Source organism: Equus caballus, chromosome 4 (genome assembly GCF_041296265.1).
Source record: "Equus caballus isolate H_3958 breed thoroughbred chromosome 4, TB-T2T, whole genome shotgun sequence".
NCBI lineage: Eukaryota > Metazoa > Chordata > Mammalia > Perissodactyla > Equidae > Equus > Equus caballus.
In genome coordinates this window covers 41,239,569-41,263,380 of record NC_091687.1, presented here as the reverse complement: position 1 = coordinate 41,263,380, position 23,812 = coordinate 41,239,569, and the positions used below count along the sequence as shown (strand labels likewise).

Genomic DNA, 23,812 nt, shown 5'->3' with positions numbered 1-23,812 from the left:
ACCTGCAGAGAAAGTTAAAGTTACTGAATATATGGAAGGCTGTGGAACTGCCGATACTTTGCTGCTAAAAATCCTGGAATATTACTCAGAATGCAATCATTAAGGCATGCCTCTAATCTTAATGTGATTTTATTCTGAGCACGCAGAGGAATGTAAAAGGCAGGGCTATGTAACCCTGAAACAAGTAAGAATCATGCTCCCTGTGCTATCATAAAATGAATGTAGAAATATATATAAAGTCTTTGTTATTTTAAAAGAAGAAAATTGAGCTTCTGTGTCCTCTTCAAGATAGGGGAAAAATTTCAGTGATTTAAATGATATAAAGGGCAATACTAAAGACCTTAACTGCACAAAAGTGGCAGAGTTAAAATAATGTTCAGGATGATATACAGGTTACTTCTAGTCGACTAGTTTAAGGCTGAAGACAGCCTCTTTAGGATGGTATTTGGTTTATGACCTTGGTGGGAAAAATGGTTAAGAAGAATAATATGGAGAAGGATTAAATAGAAACATCAAATTAGTTCAGCAAGACTCCTCGCTACTAGATGCCAATAGTAAATGTCAGCAAGAGTTAAGACGAAGATAGCCTTAGGGAAGGCTGGCTTGAGAAAGTCCCATAAGTGGACTTTTGTTTGTGTTGTTTCCTGACCATTTTAAGCAAGTTAGCAATAAATTCACTTATCCCATCAGTTCCACTTACAATTTTATCAATTTACTTTTCTGTGGAAAAATCCCAAATAGTGGAACACCTCACTGTTTTCTCTCAAGAAAGCACAATAATAGAACATTCATTAACATCCACTTTGACTGCTTGATACCCATGTCTTCCTGATTGTTAAATATTTTTAATATTAATTACTCTTGTCTGTAAGTTTATAGAGATATATGTTGGGAGATGGGGGCGGGGGGGGCAGTTCTTCCTTGCATTACATTGTCCACATTACATGACATGGGCCACATCAGCAAAAAAGGAGGGTTTCCACTGGGACCTCCAGGAGGAATACTGAGTCCTCTACTACTCACTCGGTATTCCCTATTATTCTGTCACATTGACATAGTGCATGGATAGATAACTCTTTATCTTGTACAGTATCCATCTGTACATGTTATACATCTCTGGCTGTCTTCCTATTCCTCCAGAGAAACCACTAAATCAATGGCACCCAAGATAGCCTCCTTTCTCCCAACCCACCCTTGACATGACAGCACAGCAAAGATAACTGTTGATCATATCTGGGCAGACAGTTCACTCATGGAATAGAAGTGATAGGAAAGAAGCAAGAATTATGATCCAAAGGGGGTTCCTTAAAGTTGACAATTTTGTTCTAAATCCAAAGGTACAAAGTCCCTTGTCAGATTAGAAAGATGTATAATGTATTGTGTTTTGAATTTTTCTAGAAGTTTTCACGCAATCCATTCCCCATTCCCTCTCCTCTTCTCATTTCTCTTGTCCATTGTGAACAAGGTACGATACCTGGGTAAGAGAAAACTTAGAGTTACACTGGAAGATAGGACTTTGCTTGTATCAGTCGCAACAGTTATTCCAAATGCGTGTTTTCCCATGCACCAGTAAATTCAGAACAACTTTTACTTGTTTTATTAGTGCTGCTTTCCTTGTTTGCTTTGAATGTGATTCTAATTACACTGTCTTATGAAGGAGTGAGTGCTGCTGTTCCTCATCCTATGATATCAAACTGATTTATGCAATCTACAAAACTCAAGGCAAATAGCAAATGCCTTCTCATACAACTAAAAGCTCCCAAAAAGCACGCACATACATACATAGGGTACCAATACCTTGAAACAAATTTTTTAGTGTGAAAAGATTTGTACCAGGTAAACTAAAACCATGAAAATGACATTTTCCTTTGGTCTTAAAATATGACATCTTGAGATTCGTGCGCAAGTAGATCATCATGTCTTCTTCACATTTGAGTGACACCTTGATTGAGCCGAGACAGAAGGAGATTATGTTGTCTTATCCTCCCACTATTGGAGAATCTATAGTACTTATGGTTCCCTGTCACTCAAAGAGGAAGCAATGTCCTGTCCATCTAAATACCTATTTTTTTCTTTATCAAGAGGAATTAAGTATAGCTGCCATGAGGTTTGTGCTCTTTCTACATACGACATTTCAGATCTGACAGGAAAATGCTGTCAGCTTCTCTCATGTTCTTTAAGCAATAAGATATTTGCACTGGGAACAATTAAACACGTAATTACGTATGTTAAGTTCAGTTAATCCTCTTTAGCATCCTATACCTCTCCTTCATAACAGTTACCATCAGAGTAAATAAACATTTATATAGTATTTCAGGTCCCTGATGGCAGAAGCTATCTGTTTTGCTCACCCATGTATCCCCAGCATCTACCAGAAGGTGTGAATCATAGTGGGTCCACAGGAACACATGTTGGATTATTGAAAGAATTTTAATAAATTTAAAGCACCTTTAACTCATTTCAAAAAGCCAAGTGGAAATGCCATCAAGTAAAAGCAATAAAATTTTTAAAACTCAATAAGCAGAAATTATATTGAAACCTTCAAGAAACAGAAACTCATATTATATATTAGTCATATACTTCATCTGGAGCCTAACAGTTTATCTAGCTTTAAACCACTATTTTCTCATTGTGTACATAATGCAGTCAGTACTGTATATATGTATTAGCTAGTGTTGAACAACAGGGTATATGCCCAACATTAGTTGGTTAATACCTATATTAAGAATTTGGCCAATGTACGGTATGATTCAAAGTATAAGATATGAGATCATCTAGCATTTAATGTAATTCTCTGATGTACCAGAAAACTGTTTATTGGTCATAGCTCAAAGAAAAATTGTTCTTATATAAAGATTTTTACTTCAAAAAATTAATATTAAGCCCTACGGTGTATCAGCCACTATTCTAGGTGCATAAAACAAATTCTTTTAGCACTTCCATTCTAATGAGAAAAAGGAGAAAATAAAGGCAGTAAACATATATGTCAAGAAGTGATAAGCGTTAAGAAGAAAAATAAAGCAGGGATACAGGGACCAGAGAGTAAGCTGGAGTTAGAGGAAGTATGTTTTATTCAGGGTGGTTCTGATTTACACAGGAGATTGAACATTAACCAGTCCTTTAGCTAAGGTACATCAGCAGATTATTGAACTCTCTCCAGTCAAAAGAAAATCAAGCCTGAGAACAGCAGTGCTGTACGATGCATTCATCCATTTTCCTTAGTCCTGGATAATGTCCACTGTCATTGGTTTTAGCCAGGCTGAATCCAATAAGGAGACCACAGATATTTGCCTTGCAGTGAGAAGGGGAGTAAATAAAATGCTATCAAGACTATATAAGAAAAGGCAGGTGACTGGTTTAACAGTGCTAAATGCAGCAGTTGCAATATGAAAGAGTTTATGCAGTATAAATAGGTATAATGTTTCATACAAATAATTTTTTTCTTTTTAAAGCCTTATATTTGCAACCTGCTTTTATAGTACTATTATAAAACCAATTAGATTCAGTTTATTTAACACAGTTTTCTGCTGCTAAATAAAGTAGCACATGGTAGTGTGTCTGTGGGGGAGAGAGAGAGAGAGAAAGTTCGTTCTTCTCTAAACCCCATCTTTACCATACACTACCTCATGGATATAGAGTTCTGAATTCTACCCCTGCTCAACAAGTTGAGACTTTTAAAATATTTTATATTAACTATTTACCAATGTTTGTGCTTCCTGTAAAGTTGAAAAATGTAGCTACAGTAATCAAAATATGCTCTAACAGATGTCCTCATTACTTAAAATTTGATCCTTACTACAGATAATTGACAACTCATTTTCCTTTGATTTGGAAATGTAGGAAAGCATTCTAAATAAACCTAGGCCATTCTCATATTTCATCTTTGCCCAGAATTTCCTTTTCAAAATTCCTGGAATTCTAACTTTATTCCATGAGATTTTTTTAGGAATAGTCACTGTGATCAATCGTTGGCATCATTAACTGAATGTTTTAAGTTTTCACATTATGCTAGACACTTTTTGTCTGGATCACATATGGCAAATACAGGATTTTTATTCATTTAGGATAATCATTCCAATTTTGGTATAGCCATCCTGCAGGCTCTCTCTATTTGCATCCAGAAGTAAAAAGGATATTTGAAGTAATGTTTATTTATGTGAACATTCACACAAATACGTATGTACAAGTTTATGAAATGGTGGAGAAAGGAATGAAAAATCCAACGAATTGTTTAGTACCCAAAGGTGGGAAATGGCTACGCCAGCAAGCAGGAGCCTTTGGATAGGACTTGTCAGATCCAGACCACAGCGTGCCTCATAATGAGATCAAATTTGAGCCTGTTTATTTCTCTACCTGTGTCTGAGCTCCACCATCAGGAGGATGTGGAAAGGAGGAAACACAGAATTGATTCCAGCTAGAGTAAGAAGATGTTTGTGGTGAAAGAGAAGGATGACAGGGGCTTAATAAAGTTTGTGTATGTGATGGGTCAAGGACATGGACGGAGTCCTCTGTCACAGGCAGCTTTGGTTCTGACTTCATGCTCTGTTATCCCATTTGCCACACAGTTTCTACCTAGTTGCATCAATGCATAGTCGACTTTTTATCTGAAGCACACTCCAAACCCTAATGGTTTCTCTTGTAAGAGTCTTTCGCTTAATTAATTTCATGCCGTTTGCTATAATTAAAAGTGATTTTTATCACTCACTCTTTCAGTTATTGCACAAAGTCACCCAGAGGACTGAAAACTATGAATTACCGTGACTGGAAAACTGTTTTGAAAAATCAGGCAGAAAAGTAGTAATGAGTCTTAAAGATGGGACAAGCCTCACTTATTTCTATATGTTGTCTCATCTGTTGCTAAAGGAAACATTAAAAATATTGCCCCAACTTTTTTCCAGGTACTTCAACATTTTGGTGCTGGTTAACGCATTCTGTTACTTTTTCTTCCAGGAGCCTTGGCTGCCAAAGGGTAACTCTGCACAAGAACATGTTTCTGACTTATATTCTGAATTCTATGATTATCATCATCCACCTGGTTGAAGTCGTCCCCAACGGAGAGCTCGTGAGAAGGGATCCGGTAAGCACTGAGTGATTTGTTTTTAATTTTATTTTTTAGGATATACTACCTGTAAATAGTGAACAGGGTGTTATTATTTGACTTAAGCAGCTGTTTACATGTACCATCGTATTTACTTTTACAGTTGAGTTTTGCATTAAGCAAGGCATACCATTTCCAGGTAGTTATTGGAAGTAATTATTATATGCTATAGTAAAGGGCTAGGAATAATTCAATCATAACGAAATAAGAATTATACAGCAAATCATGAGTTTTTAGTACTAATCAAAAATTTGTTAATGTCCATGGGAAGTTTACTGATACTAGGCATACTAAGGCAATACCTCCCAGTGGCCTCAGTGTGTCACTAATGGGTTACAGATGTGCTTGATCAGATCCCGTCAGTATTCTGGCACCAGGCTGGGTTTGGGCCAGTCAGCTATGAGTAGCTACACATTTACTCTAGTAAGCCGTATAAATATTATCACGTTGTAAGTCTGCATGCCTTGAGAATTCACTCACTCTCGTCTCCCAATCCCTGCTGGTAGTTCCCGTTAACGGAGCTTGGCCAGAAACCAGAGGGTGAGGAAGCACTGATGGAGATGTACAGATCCGTTTCTCCGGGCCCAAGGCCGGGAGAGAGGCTGGAGAGTACACTTGAAAGCACAAACAGAAGCTATCTGGCCCACAATGAATGGCCAAAGGATATTTTCATTTTTGTTTTTCTGCTTAACTGTGTTATACAAGCATCTGTAGATAGCCTCATCTTTCAAAACTGGCATTTGACAGCTCTGCCAACCCAATGACAAAAATGCGTGAAATCTGCCCAGAGCATGCATCCTGCATGACAGTGGCATGGCATGGGAAAGCAGCTTAATTTGGCTTCTAATGGATCCACAGTGTTAATCATTTTGGCAGTGTGAATATACCCAGAAAGGCATTATGATCCAGCTTTTAAAACCACGGCATCTGTTCTCTGCGACACAGTCCTATCTTACCTGCAGAATGTGATTATGGGTTTATCTCGATGAGTTTTCTTTTTCAATGTCAACTGATTTTAATAAAAGTAATCTCATTTCATTTAATCCTCACAAGACCCCAGCAATGGGTGAATATTATCCCCATTATTAACTGAGTAAACTGAGGCTCAGTGAAGGCACATGTCCTCCGTACTGTGGATAGTTAGAGATGGGATTCAAACTCAGACCTGTCTCATACCAAAACTCTTCCTGTCTCCTCTACACCACATGGTGCTCTCGATTGTCTTGATTTATTTCCTGAGGAAGATGTGTTCTTAAAGAAATGGGCTCAGTCATTCCAAAGTGGTAACTGTCCATAATTCAACATGTGCACTGTATTTAATTAGGGAAGCTGATTCCCACTAAGTTTAAAATAGATATAGAAGCAACTAACTAAGCATCTTTCATCAGAGAAGACTCAAATTTTCAGCTTCCCATCTCCAATAAATGTGGAAACCCTGAGAAAGTTACTATCTGTACGGAGTGGGCCAGGAAATGGCACTTCAGTCATTAAAGAATCAACCCACTGACGTGGGAGCAGCGCTCACTCAAATTATGAAGTTTTGTAAATTCTCGAATAGACTCTCACCCATCTCTATTGTAGGGGGTCTCATACCCATATATCATACCACAGCCCATTCTCTGGCTTAGGGTGAAGGGGACATCTCATCTGTTGTGAAATTGTACTAAACCTGTTATCTTCCTGAAATAGTATAAATTCAGGATTTTTCTGAGTTTGCAATTAAGTTATAGAAGCTATTTAACCTTATCCATTAAATGAAAATAATAAAAACTTCCCTGCTTACTTCCAAGAGGTTGTCTTGGAGTCCCAAAAGAAACACAAAGCTTTTAAAATTTCCCAAGGGCCTAATACTGTAATTGCTCACAGGGTTGCTGCTAACCCTTGCCCTGGGGCCGCCTCCCTGGGTCTCTGCACTTGGCTTTCCCAACCAATCTGTTACTCTATTCATTGCTCATAACGGTCTCATGAGTTAGCATGTTTTCGTTTCATAGGCTAATTTATGGGCAAACCTTCCTATGCATTCCTCCAGTGTCTTCACACAGGCTGCCTCCCAGGCACCAACAAGCCAGCCCAGCTCTGCCTTGCAGATCCCCTACTGCCTAAAACTCTTTAATAAAGCCTATAAGCAGGTGTCTAGGGGCCTGGCTCAGCCACTATGCAGCTGATTTCCTGGGAGAATGTAAGCATGAGCAGAGGGGAGCCAGAGAAATTAACGGGAAGCTTTCTTCTGGGTAGGGGGAAGTGGGGGTGGCTTTCTCACACACATTAGGCGTTCTCAAAGTGACCTAAGTTTGAAAAACAGGAAAGAAGCTTACCTTTATGGCATGAGTAGTACCTGGTTCTCTGATCAATGTATTGTTAACCTAACAGATTTGGTGTTTTTAGCTATGCAAGAGCAAACTTCCTATCAAACATTTGAAAGTTAGAATTTCATCCAATCAATCAAGCGTTTATTGAGCGCCCAAAACTCAAATTTTAGTCTTCAGGGTGAACTAAATTCGTGTGATTTGCAGAAAATATCTATTTATGACATTCCCTTCACAATCTGTAGGAATGTGCCAAGCCTCACGTGGGAACAGCTTCCTGTCTCGCAACCATACACAAGGAGTTCAGTCCTTACTTGACCTACTTCAAAGTGTGTGTGTGTGTGTGTGTGTTTTTAATGGAAAACAAAGGAGCAAAAAGTCTTTGTGCCTGAATGAGAAACCTCCCTTCCTCTGAGGGTACACAAAATGAGAGTAAGCCACCAATAACAAGCCACTTACTATAGTAAACAGGAACGTCATAATGTATGGGCACACGGTGCCCTCCTTCACATTTCCGAATGTCTGTTTCTTCCATAAGACAAAATTTGGAGACATATATCTCTCACCAAATATGTGTAAGTAGTATAAACTAAAAACAAATGACTACAATGACAAAAATTAATTTATGTTTGTAAATTGTGAAGCATACACTTGACCCAAAAGAAAAAAAAATTAGGTCATTGGTTTTTAGTACTTTCTCTCTTTGAATACAGCCACTGTTTTCCAGTGAGAGTTTGTTAAATCTCTTATCTAACCCTCCATTTACAAACAACACAGGACTACTCTCTCTAGACAAACAAAATTAGTTCAAGAAAGACCAGGAAAAAATCCTCAAGTAGACATGTCTTATATGTTATTCATCTTTGAAACTGCTTATTTACTAAGACACAGGACTTTATTAAGACCCAGGACTTGACATTTGTGTTGTATCTCCCCTTGAAAATGCAAATTCTGTCATAAATGCATTCATAGAAGCCCAATTTCTTGAGTATATTTTCCTATCCAAAAGACTATTCAAGTGAATTGCAGTTGAAACTGAAATTCAGGCAACAAGAAAGAAATGTTCCCCTTGTAATATATTTGAATATACAGAGGTTAAACAAGAAGTAGGAAAGGTTTAACTAGAAAAGTCCCGTCTTTCCTAGGAGTGAAATTCTTCACCTCTGGAGACAGACAAAATAGCATCCAAATTCTAAGACTGAAGTCATCAATATATTACTAAGTGACGATAATAAAGAAAAACCCAGAAGAGTCCCCCAAAAAAGAAAAAAAGCACAAGAAATTTTTGGAAAAAGGAAGTTATTGGACATTGTCAATCTACAAATATTGATTGAAATTTTAACTAACATGAAAAACATAACCACAGTCATAAATTAAAGAAAAGCTCATCCATCAACACTTCATCTCTCTGTGATTCAGACATACGTGTCTTTTTTAAAAAAGCGGAATATATAATTTTTAAAGACACTTTCTCTCTTAAACAAACTAAAGCAGAGTTGTGGGTTATTTTTTCATTTTGACCCAATTCTCAGGGCACTGAATCAGCAGTTAAGGGGCAGAAAGCTTTTCCTTCTCAGTTCCCAAGGGAATATATTAAAAAGAGTTATTTCTTGTAAAAGGGGGCTGCATCGTCCCAAATGCTGTCGCGCTACTTCTGTAAGAGTTTATTTTGTTGGGGGCAAAAGAAAACACAGTGTTCTCCCTCCTCAGTGGGGAATCCCTATGGGTTTGTGGTTTCTTTCTCATCAAAGTAGTCATTTCTTCCCTTGGACGTTGTTTGGTGAGGCAGAGCCTCCCCTGTAAAACCAACGATGAGAATCTTATTCCTTCACATTGATTTTTTTAAAAAGTTAAACTCAAAATAACTCATGGCATAAATAAGAGCTGAATAGATCCTCAGTTTATTGAGTGATGTGAAAATTGCCCATTGTCATTTGTGTCATTTGAGCATTTGATTTCCATAATATCTAAAATTTCATTTTCTTGTTCCATCTGCTTATTCGATGATCTTCATGTAGAGAGTCAGGAGGCAGAATTAAAAGCATTGTTCTTGCTGAATCTAAAGGACGCTGGCAGCATACTTGTCATTTTCCAGAAAGAAATGTCTCTGAACTTTTTATCTGGGTCTGAAAGGGACAATGCAGGGAGATTAGTTTTTACTCGGAAGCTAAGCACTTTGCAACTCAAAAGTCAAAACAATCGAGACACATTTTCTATAGCCTCCTAGAAAGTAAAGTCAAATGAGTCCCAACTTCTGAATAGCAAAGTGAATTTCTTCTTAGTGTCATTTGTTTGCAACAATTGAGCTGCTGGGCTATGTCAGAACGTCATCCTAGTCACAGGAAGATCAGCTTGGAATGGATGCTCAGAAGTGAGGCCCTAGAGACTGAGGAAACCCAGAGTGGAAACTGGACTCCTCCTGCCCAGCCCAAAGGAGGCTGGTGCAAGAGAGGGCATGTAAATGTAAGGGAGGTGACAGGGACAGCTGAGTTTTTGAAATAAGAGTTCAATGGCAGATAAAACTTGATTGGAAATTATCCATTTCAGTAGCCTATGGAAGAAATTAGATTGGGAATGAAAAGCTATGATGTATTTGAGGAATGATGCAGAGAGAATAATGCCAAGAAGTGCTCATGGAATAAAATATCCTACCCTGCTCATTTATGCTACTTCACTTTACTTATATGTCAAAACCAATAAACGGTCTTTTAACAAAGATCATAAGGTGCATAAAGGTATAGAAGATTCCTTTATTCCTTTTTAAATGTATTATTTATAATCAACAACTTTCCTATATGGATTTGAAGAATTTATTCCTAAAATGGCAATACCCATCAACCCAATCTCCAGTGTCTCTCTTCTGGCCAATCTGAGCAGTGCCTCTGTGCCGGAATCAGTGACTCACAAATGGTATCTTGTGAAATGGTTTATATAGTGAGTCTTCCTCTCACCATTTGCAGTTGGCTTCCCCTGCTTTGAGAAGGCTGTCATGAATTTAGTGCAGAATTTCTTACAGATTTGTTTTCATTCTCAAAAAGTTTCAGTGGCGATACGAGGAGTTTTGTCCCCTCCCATGGGGTCTGTTGGTTCATTTTCTTGGAGCAACAGTGAATTTGATATCTGCTGTGCTTAGGTGGATTGTTTCAAATACTATAGCATTGTTCTTGCTGAACCACAGGATCTCAAATCCTAGCTCTTATGCTTACTTACAGATTACTCTGTCATCTTGAGCAAGTTACTTAACCTCATTGTGCCTCACTTTCCTAATGTGTAAAATGGAGATAACAATAGTACCTTCCTCACAGAGTTGTTTGTGAGGATTAAATGAACTGATACACCTAAATTTCACAAAACAGTGTCTGGCACGTAACAACGCTCAAATGTTAGCTGTTATGATTTATATTATAGTTGTTACCATTGTCATTAGGCCTCAAACACTTGTTATTTTCTAGCTTGGCACCCAGTTTCATTTCTGTGTTACACAGCATAGGAGATATGGAAACTCAGAGCATTTGTAAAATACTGTTTAAATCCAAAAGGGCCTAAGTATAAAAGCAGAATGCCCATAGCCAGAGGTTTGTAAATCACAAATACCTAAAAGGGCTGTGGTCTAAGAATATAAAACTAAATCAGTCACGGCTTGAGAATCCCCTGTGAAAAGTGATATAATATCCTCTTACACCATATAGAGAAAGACCCTTGAGGACAGCAAGCTATTTTTGTTCTCCTGCTATATTTCTAACAGGCTTTCCTTTCCATCATGTATTGAATCCTCCTTTTCTGTTTACTCTGGCTTTATTTTCTGAACGCTTCCAGAATATTTCCTTTGCTGATTTCTGGATCATCTTCCAATGTCCTTATCTCAGATGGGACTTTTTTTCTCCAGTGCATTTTTTTTCCCTAAACACACTGAATCATGACTACAGTTGCACAGATTCAGGCTCATTTTCTCTAAAGTTTTATCAGAAATCAGCTCAGGATTGCATGACACACTTAGATTTAATTGAGAAAGTTACATCTTTAAATTCCTCTGGAGAAAAAAGACTGCAGGACTTTCCTGCAAAGTTACTGAATGCTGACTCTCTGGCTAGAGGGTTTCTCCTTCGTTCAGCTAGCTTTAAAGATTGTACTCATTGACAGCTTTCAAGTTGATATGAGAGCCTTCATGCCCTTTGGTTTATCAACTGCTCTGGCATCTTAACAAAAAGTTCTGTAGTTCCTCTGCGTGAGGTTTTAGTATGCATGTGAATCGAAGTCAGGACGTCTCCCATTGCACTTGAGTCTACTGGAACAGGAAGCTTGTGCTCTTTGATGATTAGGATTATCAGCACTGAAAGGCCAGCAGGGAACCAAAACAGGAGTCAGGAACTGAGGACACTCCCTCTGTACCCTAAATCCATTCAAATTGTGACCCATAAACCAACAGCATCAATCACCTGGGCACTTAGAGAAATGCAGAATCTCAGGCCCTACACCAGATCTTCGGAATCAGAATCTCTACTTCTAGGACCCAAGAATCTATGTTGTAACAAGCTCTCTCAGTGATTCTGATACATGCTAAAATTTGAGAAGCACTACTGTAGACGCTTTTATTATTTATATTTGAATTGGATATTTGGGGAGGGATTCATTATAATGGCACTACTTTCAAGATCTCATAGTCTTATAAATAAGCCATGCTCATGCCTTTTAGAGTTTAACATCAAGGAGTAGATTAAAGGGCATTTCAAGCTTGTAAGATGCATGAAGGGATGAAGAAGAAAAGGTAAGCCGTGCGTCCTTTCTAGATGTCTGTGTATCAAAATCGCCCTGTCGCTTCAAGAGAGGAGAGCTGAGAAAACCACCAACCTAATCAAATGTCAGTCTCATTTGATCCATCCTCTCTGCTAGACAGACAAAAGTAATTTCTCTCCACAGCGTTGCCCACTTCAGTTATAAGCAATTCAGGGAAGATGATGGACATGCAACCTCCATTCCCCAGAAGTTTGCGTCCACACAAGGCAGAGTGATATACACACCACTGAGACACAGTGCTGGCTGGTGCATTGTTGAGACATCTACAGTGGCCAGCCCTCCCAGGAACATTTACAAATGAACAAAATGTCATTTCCAGAAATTGATCTAACCAAATTGAATAGAAGATCAGAATCCCTTTTATTTTGGCTTTTAGTTTTTATTAACTTATCTCTCTCCCACGAGAATTCTCTTCTCCACATTTTTACCAATCCTTCCTTCCTGTCTCCTAGTTCTTCTGGATGGTTTCAGTGAGGCCTGCTCTAACGGAATACCCAGTTCTCATCTCTGACTGATCTTGGTGTTCTGTATACAAGTGACTAGAATATAGACAAAGTCCTAACCCAGGTGGTCACTCAGAGGTGACTGCATTGCTCTTATGCGCCTGACTACTTTTTCCAAATGAAACTCCACATTGACTCTGAAAGTATAAAATTCCTCTTCGATTCCCTCTGGGTCCACTTGTCATGTTTCCCTGGAGAAGCTGGAAGAAGCCCTTTCTAGATCCACACAACATCCTGAGAACACCCTTGAGTGATAAAAAAAACACTTCTCTAGAGTAGCGCTATTGTAGCTCCCCAAAAAATTTCTAAAGAAAAGTTGCCCTGAAAAAAGTAATCAAGAATTACCCCTATGGGAAGATAAAGAGACCTTGAATGTTTAGAAATATCATCTAAAAATAAAAATGCTTTTGAAAAAAAATTAACGCTACTATGACTGAAGCAGGGTAAATGCTAGTCTGAAAAGCAGACATATTATAGGCAGGGAAAATGTAGGGCGAAAACAATAAGGTAAAAATCTTCACTGAAACCTAGAAGCATTCAGGACTTGAGGCTCCAGGTCTAACGTGTGCTGCCTTTGAAATACATATATCACATTCCAGAGAAACATTTTCATTTCTCCCCGTAAACTCTCTACATTTGGAAAGCAGTTCAATGGTTTAATGTGTCAGTGAAACAGATGACATTCCTAAAAGTTGAAATAATCAAATACCTAATGAAGAAATTTATTTGAAGAATATAAATTTTGTTTGAAAATGTAGAGGTTGTTCCCCTTGAAAGTAAAGGTCTGGAGAGAGAAGCAATACAGTGGAGAGATATCATACTAGGGGTGTTGGGTATTAACATTAGCCTAGAAAAATCAAATCCTCATAGAATCAAAATTATCCTCCAAAATCTCTTAAGTCATCCATTAAGTATAATATACATCCCTGTACAGAAATTCTTACACACACTAAAGTTTGAAAATACTTTGGGTCGTTTTTCTGGGCATTTTTCTCTGCTGGGAACACTAAATTTATTGCTTTAAAATAGCTTCCAGAATGATAAGGGACCATATGCAAGAGGAAGGAAATGACATTGATAATTAACATCATTAATTTTTTGCTAAATCTTTTTGGAGAATTTGTAAAAGTGATATTGTTTTAGAAGAAAATAAAAGCAATAGAAGAGATGAAAAAAAGAAGAGTCCTTGACTCTACAATATGTAAAACAATTTGCCTTTCTTCAATCACATACCAAAATATTCAGATATCTCGTTGTCCCCTGACATGTCTCAAGACACAATTCACAACTTCAAGTAATTAGGTAAAGGAAATCAAACTCTTCTCAACATCCCTCATCAGATGTAGTATATCCCATCTTGTTTTGGTCCAATAACTGAGTTCAATAATGTTTATAATGAGTGAGAAGTAAGCCACACTTCCAATCATATCACAAAGAATGGGAACACAAATTTTTTTCACATGAAACTAAAAGCTAATTATGAAAGCTCGTCTCTAATAATAATACTTTAAAACTATCCAGAAATCAAAATTCTTTGTCATGGCTGGGGCAGACTGGTCCATAAAGTAGGACTCTGATTTTCAGTTATTTGAGTGTTTTCTCTAGAATTTCTGTTTTCTGAGGAAATGCAGTTTGGGATGGTGTCATGGGGAGAAGGGACACTGAGTATATTTGATTCAGACAAAAGCTTGTTTCCTTTTAATTGAAATGATAAGGGGAGCAGCAAAAAGACATACTTTTAAACAGGTCTCATGTAAAGATAGCCATTGTAAAAAAATGTTTCGATTGCATACATAAATAGTACTCCAATGGAGAGCATCCATCTTAGCGTCACATGCAATTGAATTCAGCTGATAAAGGCCTTGCATCTCTCCTTTATGAGAAAAACAGTGATTATGGATTTTACGTGTAATAAATTCAAGGGCCTTGAAATGTTCTGAATGATTTGCATGCAGTGTAAATAATTGAAAAACGTAAACCCTTGTTACAGAGTGAAAAGCAGATGTATTATCAAAATTAAACTACCAAGTTTGTAGACAATTATATTTTTAAATATTTTATTTGAACTTTATCTCAAGATGGGAATGTATTAAGATAAACCACAAATCATGAAGACAGGAAGTATTTTCAGAAAGAAGAATTCATATGCCCAATTTGAAGATCACTGTGCAAAGAGAAACAACTTTCTACCAGGGCTACAGGGTATCAATGACAGGATATAGCCAGCCTTAGAGATGCTGCCTTCTAAAGATACCCTTGCTGGAAACTTAGAACTTGACATCACTTAAGATGCATGCCGCCCCCCACCCTGGGATTCTGCCCAGGGTTGTAAGTTTTCTTTGATGACAGTAGTCTGATGCTTTCAGACATTTACAAGAATAAGATGGTTAGGAAAAAATTACTCTGGAATTTGTCAAATCTTGTTAAGCAGCTCTTGCTTGAGCACTTGATAAAATGATCATCAAATTAGGATTTAAAATACTTTCAAGGAACAATATTATAAATGTTATCCAAAGTCATATTCATTTAGATATAATAGGCATCTACTCTCACCTTCTGTATAAATGTCATTGGGTTTAAGTCCTGAGGGTAGAGATGAGAGAAACAGCAGAGACAGAAAGATGAATCAGGCAGACACATTTAACAGCAATTACATGTTCACTCAATATGTATTCTAAATGTCCATTAAGTAAAATTTACTAAAAGATTAACCCGGTAAACTTAACCAATAAGGACCACAAATCTTTTTTTCCTATAGTAATCATATGTGCTTTAATAACTTCAACAAATGAGCTAGAAAAATCCATCTTTTTTTGAGTCAGAAATGGGACTTTATTCACAGAGAAAACATTTGACAAGATCTGGCATCCACTTATGGTAAAAACTCTGAATAAAATGCATATAGAAGGAAAGTACCTCAATATAATAAAGGCCATACATGAAAAACTCACAGCTAACATCATACTCAATGGTGAAAAACTGAAGGCCATCCCTCTAAGAAAAGAAACAAGACAAGGATGCCCACTTTCACCACTATTATTTAACATAGTATTGGAAGTCCTAGCTGGATCGGAGGAATTAGGCAAGAAAAAGAAATAAAGGGAGCCAATTTGGAAAGGAAGAAGTGAAACTCACTATTTGCAGATGAGATGATTTTATATATAAAATACCCTAAATAATCCACTAAAAAACTATTAGAAGTAATAAATGAACACAGTAAAGTTGCAGGGCCCAAATCTTTATTATTCACGGTCTTTTAAAATGTCTTTTCTTTCGCGTAAAATATCTAGAAATTGACTTATCGATTCTTCTTGCCTCGCTCAAGTAAATATAATTTGCACCCTTCCTTCTGTGCTAAAATGAACCGATGAGAAAATATTTTTAGAAGCTTCAGGGAAGTGTAATCATGCATAATCACTAGAGATCACTCTGAACCTACAGCGAAGTTTATTTCTGCTTTAAAACAAGACTTAGCAGAAATAAACTTGGCAGCTTTGATTCAGTACAAAGTATTATGGAGTTAGTACTATTTAGACCATTTCAAACTAATTTTTCAGTATTTTAAATTATTTATTTATATATTGGTAGAGTGGAGGACGTGGTTTTGTTTGCCGTAAGTTTCCAAACATACTTATGATAGCCCCTAGTAACTGAACAGCAAGGAAATATACTCCTTGCATGCTTTTCATTTCTTTCAATATTGTTGATGCAAATTTAAGAAGTAAGTTTATAGTCAGCTACCTTTTTTACTATAAATTAGTCTGTATTGCAGCCCCCAAACGATGTAAAAATTGGAGGAAGAGCAGAATGCTTGACAGTGCTCATTAATGTGTTCGACTTTGGCAGAATCTACTATGTCATTCCTTGTTAATTTTCACACAAATGGAATGGATTGTTTACTGTCAACAACACAAACCCCATTAGTTTGATTCATTTATTTTCTATGATTTAGTTGCCAGGCTTTGCTGTGTCTCTGAGAAAAGAATTTAAGTCTTAAAGTTGGTTACAGAAATTACCCTTTTTAGAAGTCATTGTGCATGGTCGCACTTATTTGTTTCCATATGTACCTCCCCACCAGAAGGTGACTTCCTTGATTGCAAGCACTGAAGTTTATCTTTGCATCCCTGGGACCTAGACCAGGATTGAACACAAAAACACAAGCATAGTTTCTGCGTGAAACTTAGCTACCATTTTGAAAAACCAAAAGATCTTAAATAATAAAATACGCATTTTGATCAAACTCTAGCAGAATAAGTCCTTTAAGAAATATGTGGTTGTTATTTTGAATTCTCCTTTGCCAAATTTGTTTTAAAGCAAAGCAAAACCAAAACATCTCATAATTTTTTCCTTAGTATGCTATTGTCTCTAACCATATAGAGTCAATATAAGAAGCCAAACCTATCCACCTGATTTTCCATTTTACCAATGAGAGAGAGAAATCGCAAGCATTTTTTGTGAAAGGTAAGAGTTTTTGATCACCTATAAAACGTATCATGAGCATGAAGTGTGCACTGAGAATGAAGCGTGCACTGGTTTAACACTGGCCAAAGTTTTCCAGTAGGCACGGCTTACCTTCAGCATTACTTCCCTGGGCCCTCTTTTTGTGAACCTCTCAAGACTGTAAGTTTCTTGGGAATAAGGACTGTGTTTGACTACTTTAAATTTTCTAGCCTAGTGCCTGCATCCAGTGCAAGATCAATAAGTATTTGTTAAAGCACATTCTAAATCTGCGTTTTCTATGATCCTCCATCCCCTTCCCTATACCTTCTTTCATTCTTCTATTCTAAGTTTTCTCTGAATGAATGATAGGGTTAAATGTGTAAACCCTTCCAGAGGTATTGGCATTTCAATAAGGAAAATGGCCATAAGCTAAAGAAATGAAATTATATGGCACTTCAGGCATTGGGAAGATAGAATGAATTCTTAGGGACAAGAGGGTATTCCCCAGCTCCCTTTTACACCCCCCACAACAAAAAAATTATCCAATGCAAAATATCAATAGTGACGAGATGAGAAGCCCTATTCCAAAGGTGATTAGGAAATAATTTAGGATATTGTTATGCAGTTTAAGTTATAATTATTTCTATACAGACAACAATATGTAGTTAATCTGATTCCCCTAGAGGTGTGGCTCCTACATCTGCATTGAGCACTGAGCAACAATGCCATCCTAATCTCTAGGAGCCAAACACTCAGACCCCAACATAGAAACCAAACCTCCCATATGAAAACAAAATGGCTCACATCAGTTATGTTCAGCATAGCTCCTGGCTCATTTTTGAGAATTTTACCTCCTGGTTCTCTCCTCTTTACTGCTAAGGAGACATCAGCAACAGATCAATGAAATTCTGGAGCAGCATTAACAATTTCTGGATTATTCGGCTCATTGGCCATAGAAAAAGGGCCATAAAAGTCATGTGACAAATCTTTGGATGTTCTCAAAAATCATGGGTCTCAGACACATTGCAGGAAAATGAACCTGTCTAGTCTATATGTCACCATAATGTAATGGGGAAAGAAGATTATGCTGGGGACTAGGCTTACATTGCCCTAGATGGCTGTTTACATGTAATACTAGTGATCTATGCACTATCACTCTGATTCATGGATATAGAGGATGGCACATGTTGACAGATGCTTGGGGAAACTGTTTTGCAGGCTAAATGTAGATACTTTGGCTCATTTTTACATTCACCCTCTGTTCACTACCAGACACTTGCCGATGTCTCCCACTGAGTATCTTCATTTCTTTTGAACAGGTGAGCTGCAAGATTTTGCATTTTTTCCACCAGTACATGATGGCATGCAATTATTTCTGGATGCTCTGCGAAGGGATCTATCTTCACACCCTCATCGTGGTGGCCGTGTTTACTGAGGAGCAACGCTTGCGGTGGTATTACCTCTTGGGCTGGGGTATGTATTTTCTCCAGCTGAGTTTTGAGCCACCAGTACTTCTGTCTATATATTTACAGTCTTCTTCTAGTCTTCGTCTCAGAGAACAGTCAGGGCCCCAGGTCCTTTGAGGAATGATGGGACACAGGTGCTGGCAGGAGATCAGTCTCCAAGAGAGCTTGGTAGAAGCCCTTTAACAAGTTCATAAGGGCTGTGATGTGTAGTAGGGTCAGTGCAGAAAAGGAGGGAAATGATTATGAGAATGTCTGCAGGAAACAAACACAGGTAACAGACGAATAAAAACATGCCCTGATTGAGAGAAGATCTGATTAGGCCCCTTTAGTTTTATTTATCACCTGTTTATAAAGCAAAGGTGAATTTCACATTTTGAATTCAATATCTCCTCTGCCCTGGCCCCACTTGCCTTCCTCAAGAACATTCGTTCCTGTCAATCCATCAGCAAGACTCCACCAGTGAAAGGTCAAGAAGTGGAGTCCACCTGAGCAATAGACATAACCACATCGGCCTCCGAGTAGAACCTACCTGACACCATAGCACATGGCAATGGCTTTGCAAAGCCTACAGTTGGATTGCTTAAGATGTAGCTGCTTCTGTACAGATTGGCTAAGGTAGGGTGCTGAGGTGCATGAGGACTCTCTAGAATTGTTTCCCTTCCCCCAGGGCTGCTAAAAATCTAGCTCACTCTGGTGGAAGGGGAGCAGATGGATAGTGAGACAGTAAGAGTAAAATGGCTCTGGGACAAAGACACATGCTGCCTTATCAAAAAAAGACACATCCCATGAAACTCACATGCCAGAGGAGGATCATGACTATAGAGCCAAAGGCTGCCCTTACTATCCACTGACAGGGTGACTTTGACTCTTGGAGTAAAGTCTGTGGATTGCTTTCAACTAAGCCTGCCCTTTAATGCAGCATTTTGGGGAGCCCCTAAAAATATTTATAAGAAAGGAAAGATTTAAATGAGAAGGGAGGATAATCCAAAGGCTTTCTGAAAAATAAACGTTTGTATTTAAACCCTTGCCCAACACGCATTGTTACCAACCATATAGAAATGTGTCTGGGAAGTCATATAAGCAGCCCAAACACTTTGCCACAATTTATACAGGGCTGGTCCTGTGCGATACTTATTTCCACAACACCCCTCCCTAGCAGGAGTACATGGATTTTAACCAAACACATGACCCAAACCCAATGGGATAATCCAAAATGGTAGATCAATGGGGCAGATATTTGGAGTGTCTCAATGTTGAAATGATGATGCTACAACTCTTTGGTTGCAAGAAACAGGGAATAAGTTGTTCTAATTTAAGCAGAAAGAGAGAAATTATCAGAATCTAGAGTATCTCATGGAAGTCAAGAGCCAAAATGCAGCTGGGCTGCTAAAAGGGCTGTACCTCTGGGACCAGGCAACGAGGAGAGTCTCTCTCTGTCTTTTGTCTCTGCTTTTCTCTGAGCATCTGTTTTAGCCATCTCTTTCTCTGTAGATAATAGATCACAGAGTCTCTGCTCCTCCAATCCTAATGGCTAAATACAACCTATCCCAAAGTTTCCTGAGTTCACATTTTTCTGTTCCAGGTACACAGAAAGAAAAAATGCTTGTCTTTAAGTCCCAGTTCTGAATAGCAGGGCAAGAGAATCTGATTTGTCCAACTGAAGTCAGGGGGCCAGCCATGGTTCAATGAACTGTGGCCAAGGACATTGAGAGGGTTGTTGTCACATGGTGCAAACATGTCTGGGGTTGGGTGACCCATCCAGAAAAAACGGGAGAGGGTCTTTGTGAACTGAACATCCCTCTAGAATACACCCCAAAACACCTCATCTTGTAGGCTGCTCTCCTCAATGAGCAGCAACAGCAGCAGCCCCAGCATCCTGTTTCCTTAACCATCCTTTGGGGTTAGAAATCAGGCTTGTGACTATCCTCCTGCTGGTCCCATAGCAGATGCTGGGTTCTCATGCTCTTTCTTGTCCTCAAGGTCAAAATCACCTTTTATCGTTTTTTTTTTTTTTCTTTTAGCTCCAGCCTTTTCCAAGAGGTTGATCTTTCCTTTCCCTGCCCTTTTCAGCCTCATATATGTAGCCTCATATATGCCCTCTCAATGATTTCTAATCTTCCAAAGCTGGTCATACTAGGAATCAACTGAACACAATTTAATCCACCCAATAGCAATTCTGATCATCACAATAGTAATGATTAGTGCTGGTCAGTTGCCTTGCAATTAAAGACCTGAAAATAACATCCCACCCAAGCCTGCCACACACACACACAGACACCATTTCTGTCTGATCCATTTTGCTTATTTCCTTTGAAATAAAATATATGGCATGCTTCTTGTACTGGTTTTGACTATTCAAAAACATCTATCTGCCACACTCAGAAAATTTTCCACGGAAGAAAAAGGCTGTAAATTTATTCTTGCCTGTGACATTCAGCAGAGATGAGGACACCCTGAAAGGAACAATTTACACTGATCTTTCTATACTGATGCATTGTGAATTAGTTATAAAACTTTTTGGCATCATCATAGACAGCTCGACGAAGACATCTTAACATGCATAAAGAACTCAAAGGAAAAAAGGAACAAGCTTCTCAGCTGTGTCAAAAAGAAAGTAATGAAAACAAGTAAAATATTTATGGGATACCTTAACTTTCTTTAACCAGAAAATAACTTAAAACTTTATCAGAATGATTCAAGTAGAATCCTAAGGAACATTGCACTCAGAAAGGTAAAGACAGAATTGTCAACTTAAAAGAATGAGAAGGATTTGCATTTCCACAGATAGATGATTGGAAAGACAGATAGTCAACCAATATAGTTCTAAAATGTAATTATTTTTTAGCATGCCAGAGCTAAATCTTTCTCCACTCCTACACACACACACACACACACACACCAAAATTCCATCAAACTCCTTGCTATTCAAAAATCATAGTACCAAATCTCAACTCTGAGAACAAAACTGAGAGACACCCATGATGACATATTTTAAAGCAATAGTCCTCTCTTAAAACTTTAGGCAAGCATTACCTTTGGATGGGAGCAAAACAAGTAAAATTACAACCAAAAAAACTGTTTAAGAAAAATAGTGTCACAGAAACTTTAAAGAATTTAATGGAACGAAGAAGAAGAAGTTTCTACTGGATAATATTTGTATTGTCTTTTTGAAATTATTTTCACACTGAAATAGTATGATAGGTCCTAAATTTTACAATGCCATAAAATAAGGCATAACCTAGACATTGAAAAGAGTCTGAAGGTGTGACAGCAGAAGATTTGGCCCAAGAAAGCTTCGTCCTGAGACCTAACCTTGTTTGTAGGCAATGTACATCCCATTCATTCATTTCAGCTGTGAATAATATTACCCACTCCAGGATCTGGAACAGATCTCAAAGTATAAGAGATGTTATGAACATCACTCTCTGAGTGAAAGCATCTAGTGGTTAAATTCTCCCCAACAGAAAATGAAAGAAGGCTTCTTTCAGTAGTTACTCCCTTACAAGTCTACACAAGACCACTTATTGGTTGATTTCTTTCAAATTGAAACAACTTCAAATACTGAATTTTAATTATCAGAAAAGTCATTTATTTTACAACCTTCTTCAGATTGATTCTTCACCTTGCTGGTTCTCCTCTTGCTGTAAATCAAACTAGGAAATTCCCCCTATGGACTTTTACAATGAACAAATAGAATTTATCTAGTCCGCCTAAAAGAAGAATCCTATGGAGAAAGGGTTATTCTTACCCTCGCCATCCTTAGTAGGAGGGAATGGTTGTTATGGCTCTTGGGGCCTAGAGGGAGAAGAGAAAGAGGAAAGAACAGGCAAACTGCTTAAAAAGAGGCATCATGGCTAGAGGAAGGCAAAGAACCCCAGGAGTTAGCAGATATGGGATCTACACTCCTCTCTATATTAAGTAAGAAACACATTTTCCTTTGTACAAAATGGTAAGGTGAGAGTTAGATCTCCATATGCCTCTCTTGCTAATTCTAAAATACGTATTTCAGAATAAATCTAGAGAATAAATTTCTGTTTCTAAACCCAAGTGGGAAAATGTTATGTTAGAACTGCTCTGAATAAAACAATTATGTTTTGTGTAAATAGTCAAACTCAAAATTCTTTCAGGTCAAACATTTAATCGATAGTCCTATTGAATTACATGCTCCATGGGTTAAGAAGCTGAGGTTGTTCTCAGTAGAAACTCAGTATTTTGAGGTGTTCTCTTTTTGTGTATACTTCATAGAAACTAAAAGTGTGTCGGTCTAATTCACTTCTGAACCCATTTCTTAATCTGATGATAATTTTACAAGTCTTGCTACAAATGTCTCAATCAAAGCAAACAATATTCTATTGTGCATCGGTACATCTGAGAAAAGAGAGAATTTTTTTTACAAAAATCACAACTTTTCTCTAGATCACATTTGCAGAATAAAAATCGATTTTAAAAAGATGTAACTAGACAGGATGCATTTCCAGTAACTACCTCCATCGTTTCATTTATAAATTCAAAGTTATTTTTACTAGAACTTCAAGTTTAGTCAGGGAAGTAGGTACTAAGCTGCCTTAATCAAGTTCTGCAGCCAGAACTTACAGAGGGTAGGGAAAGCACTAGCTACTCTCAAGTGTTCTCGTGATATAAACAGACAGAAAAACAAAAAATCTAAAGGAAATATTGTGAACACCAACAAGGCTTTCGGCACAATCACACTATTGCTTCCATATGCTGTCCCAAGGCACATCCCTCCAAGGTGACCCAGTGCCTCTCCACAAGAGAGCCCAGTTCACATGCAACGCGATGCTTTCTGGCCTCAGTTAATAGTCATCATCATCATCATGACAAACCTAACAATGGTATAATAGTCATAATAAGAGTCATAATGTAGCCACCATACTGGATCATTTGGGAGAGGCTTTTAATTATCTGGCTGTTCTTAACCAAACTTGCTGAAAACACATGCTGTTCTAACCGAGAGCATTTTTTACCTGGCTTGACCAAAGATAATTTGTGCAAAAATGTCAGGGAAACATCTCGAAAGAGAGATTAAATTTGCCACCACTTTTTTTTTTTTTTAAAGATTTTATTTTTTCCTTTTTCTCCCCAAAGCCCCCCAGTACATAGTTGTATATTCTTCGTTGTGGGTCCTTCTAGTTGTGGCATGTGAGACGCTGTCTCAGCGTGGTCTGATGAGCAGTGCCATGTCCG

The 23,812-nt window shown here is 37.9% G+C and overlaps 1 protein-coding gene across 1 annotated transcript in view; it reads left to right on the top strand.

Annotated features, from left to right (window-relative positions):
- CALCR (calcitonin receptor) overlaps positions 1-23,812 on the top strand; it is a 144,098-nt gene that overhangs the window by 102,213 nt on the left and 18,073 nt on the right. The window contains exons 8-9 of the mRNA XM_001493688.5: positions 4,951-5,077; positions 18,461-18,614. Coding sequence (XP_001493738.2) covers positions 4,951-5,077; positions 18,461-18,614 — 281 coding nt within the window. The remainder of the gene's footprint in view (positions 1-4,950; positions 5,078-18,460; positions 18,615-23,812) is intronic.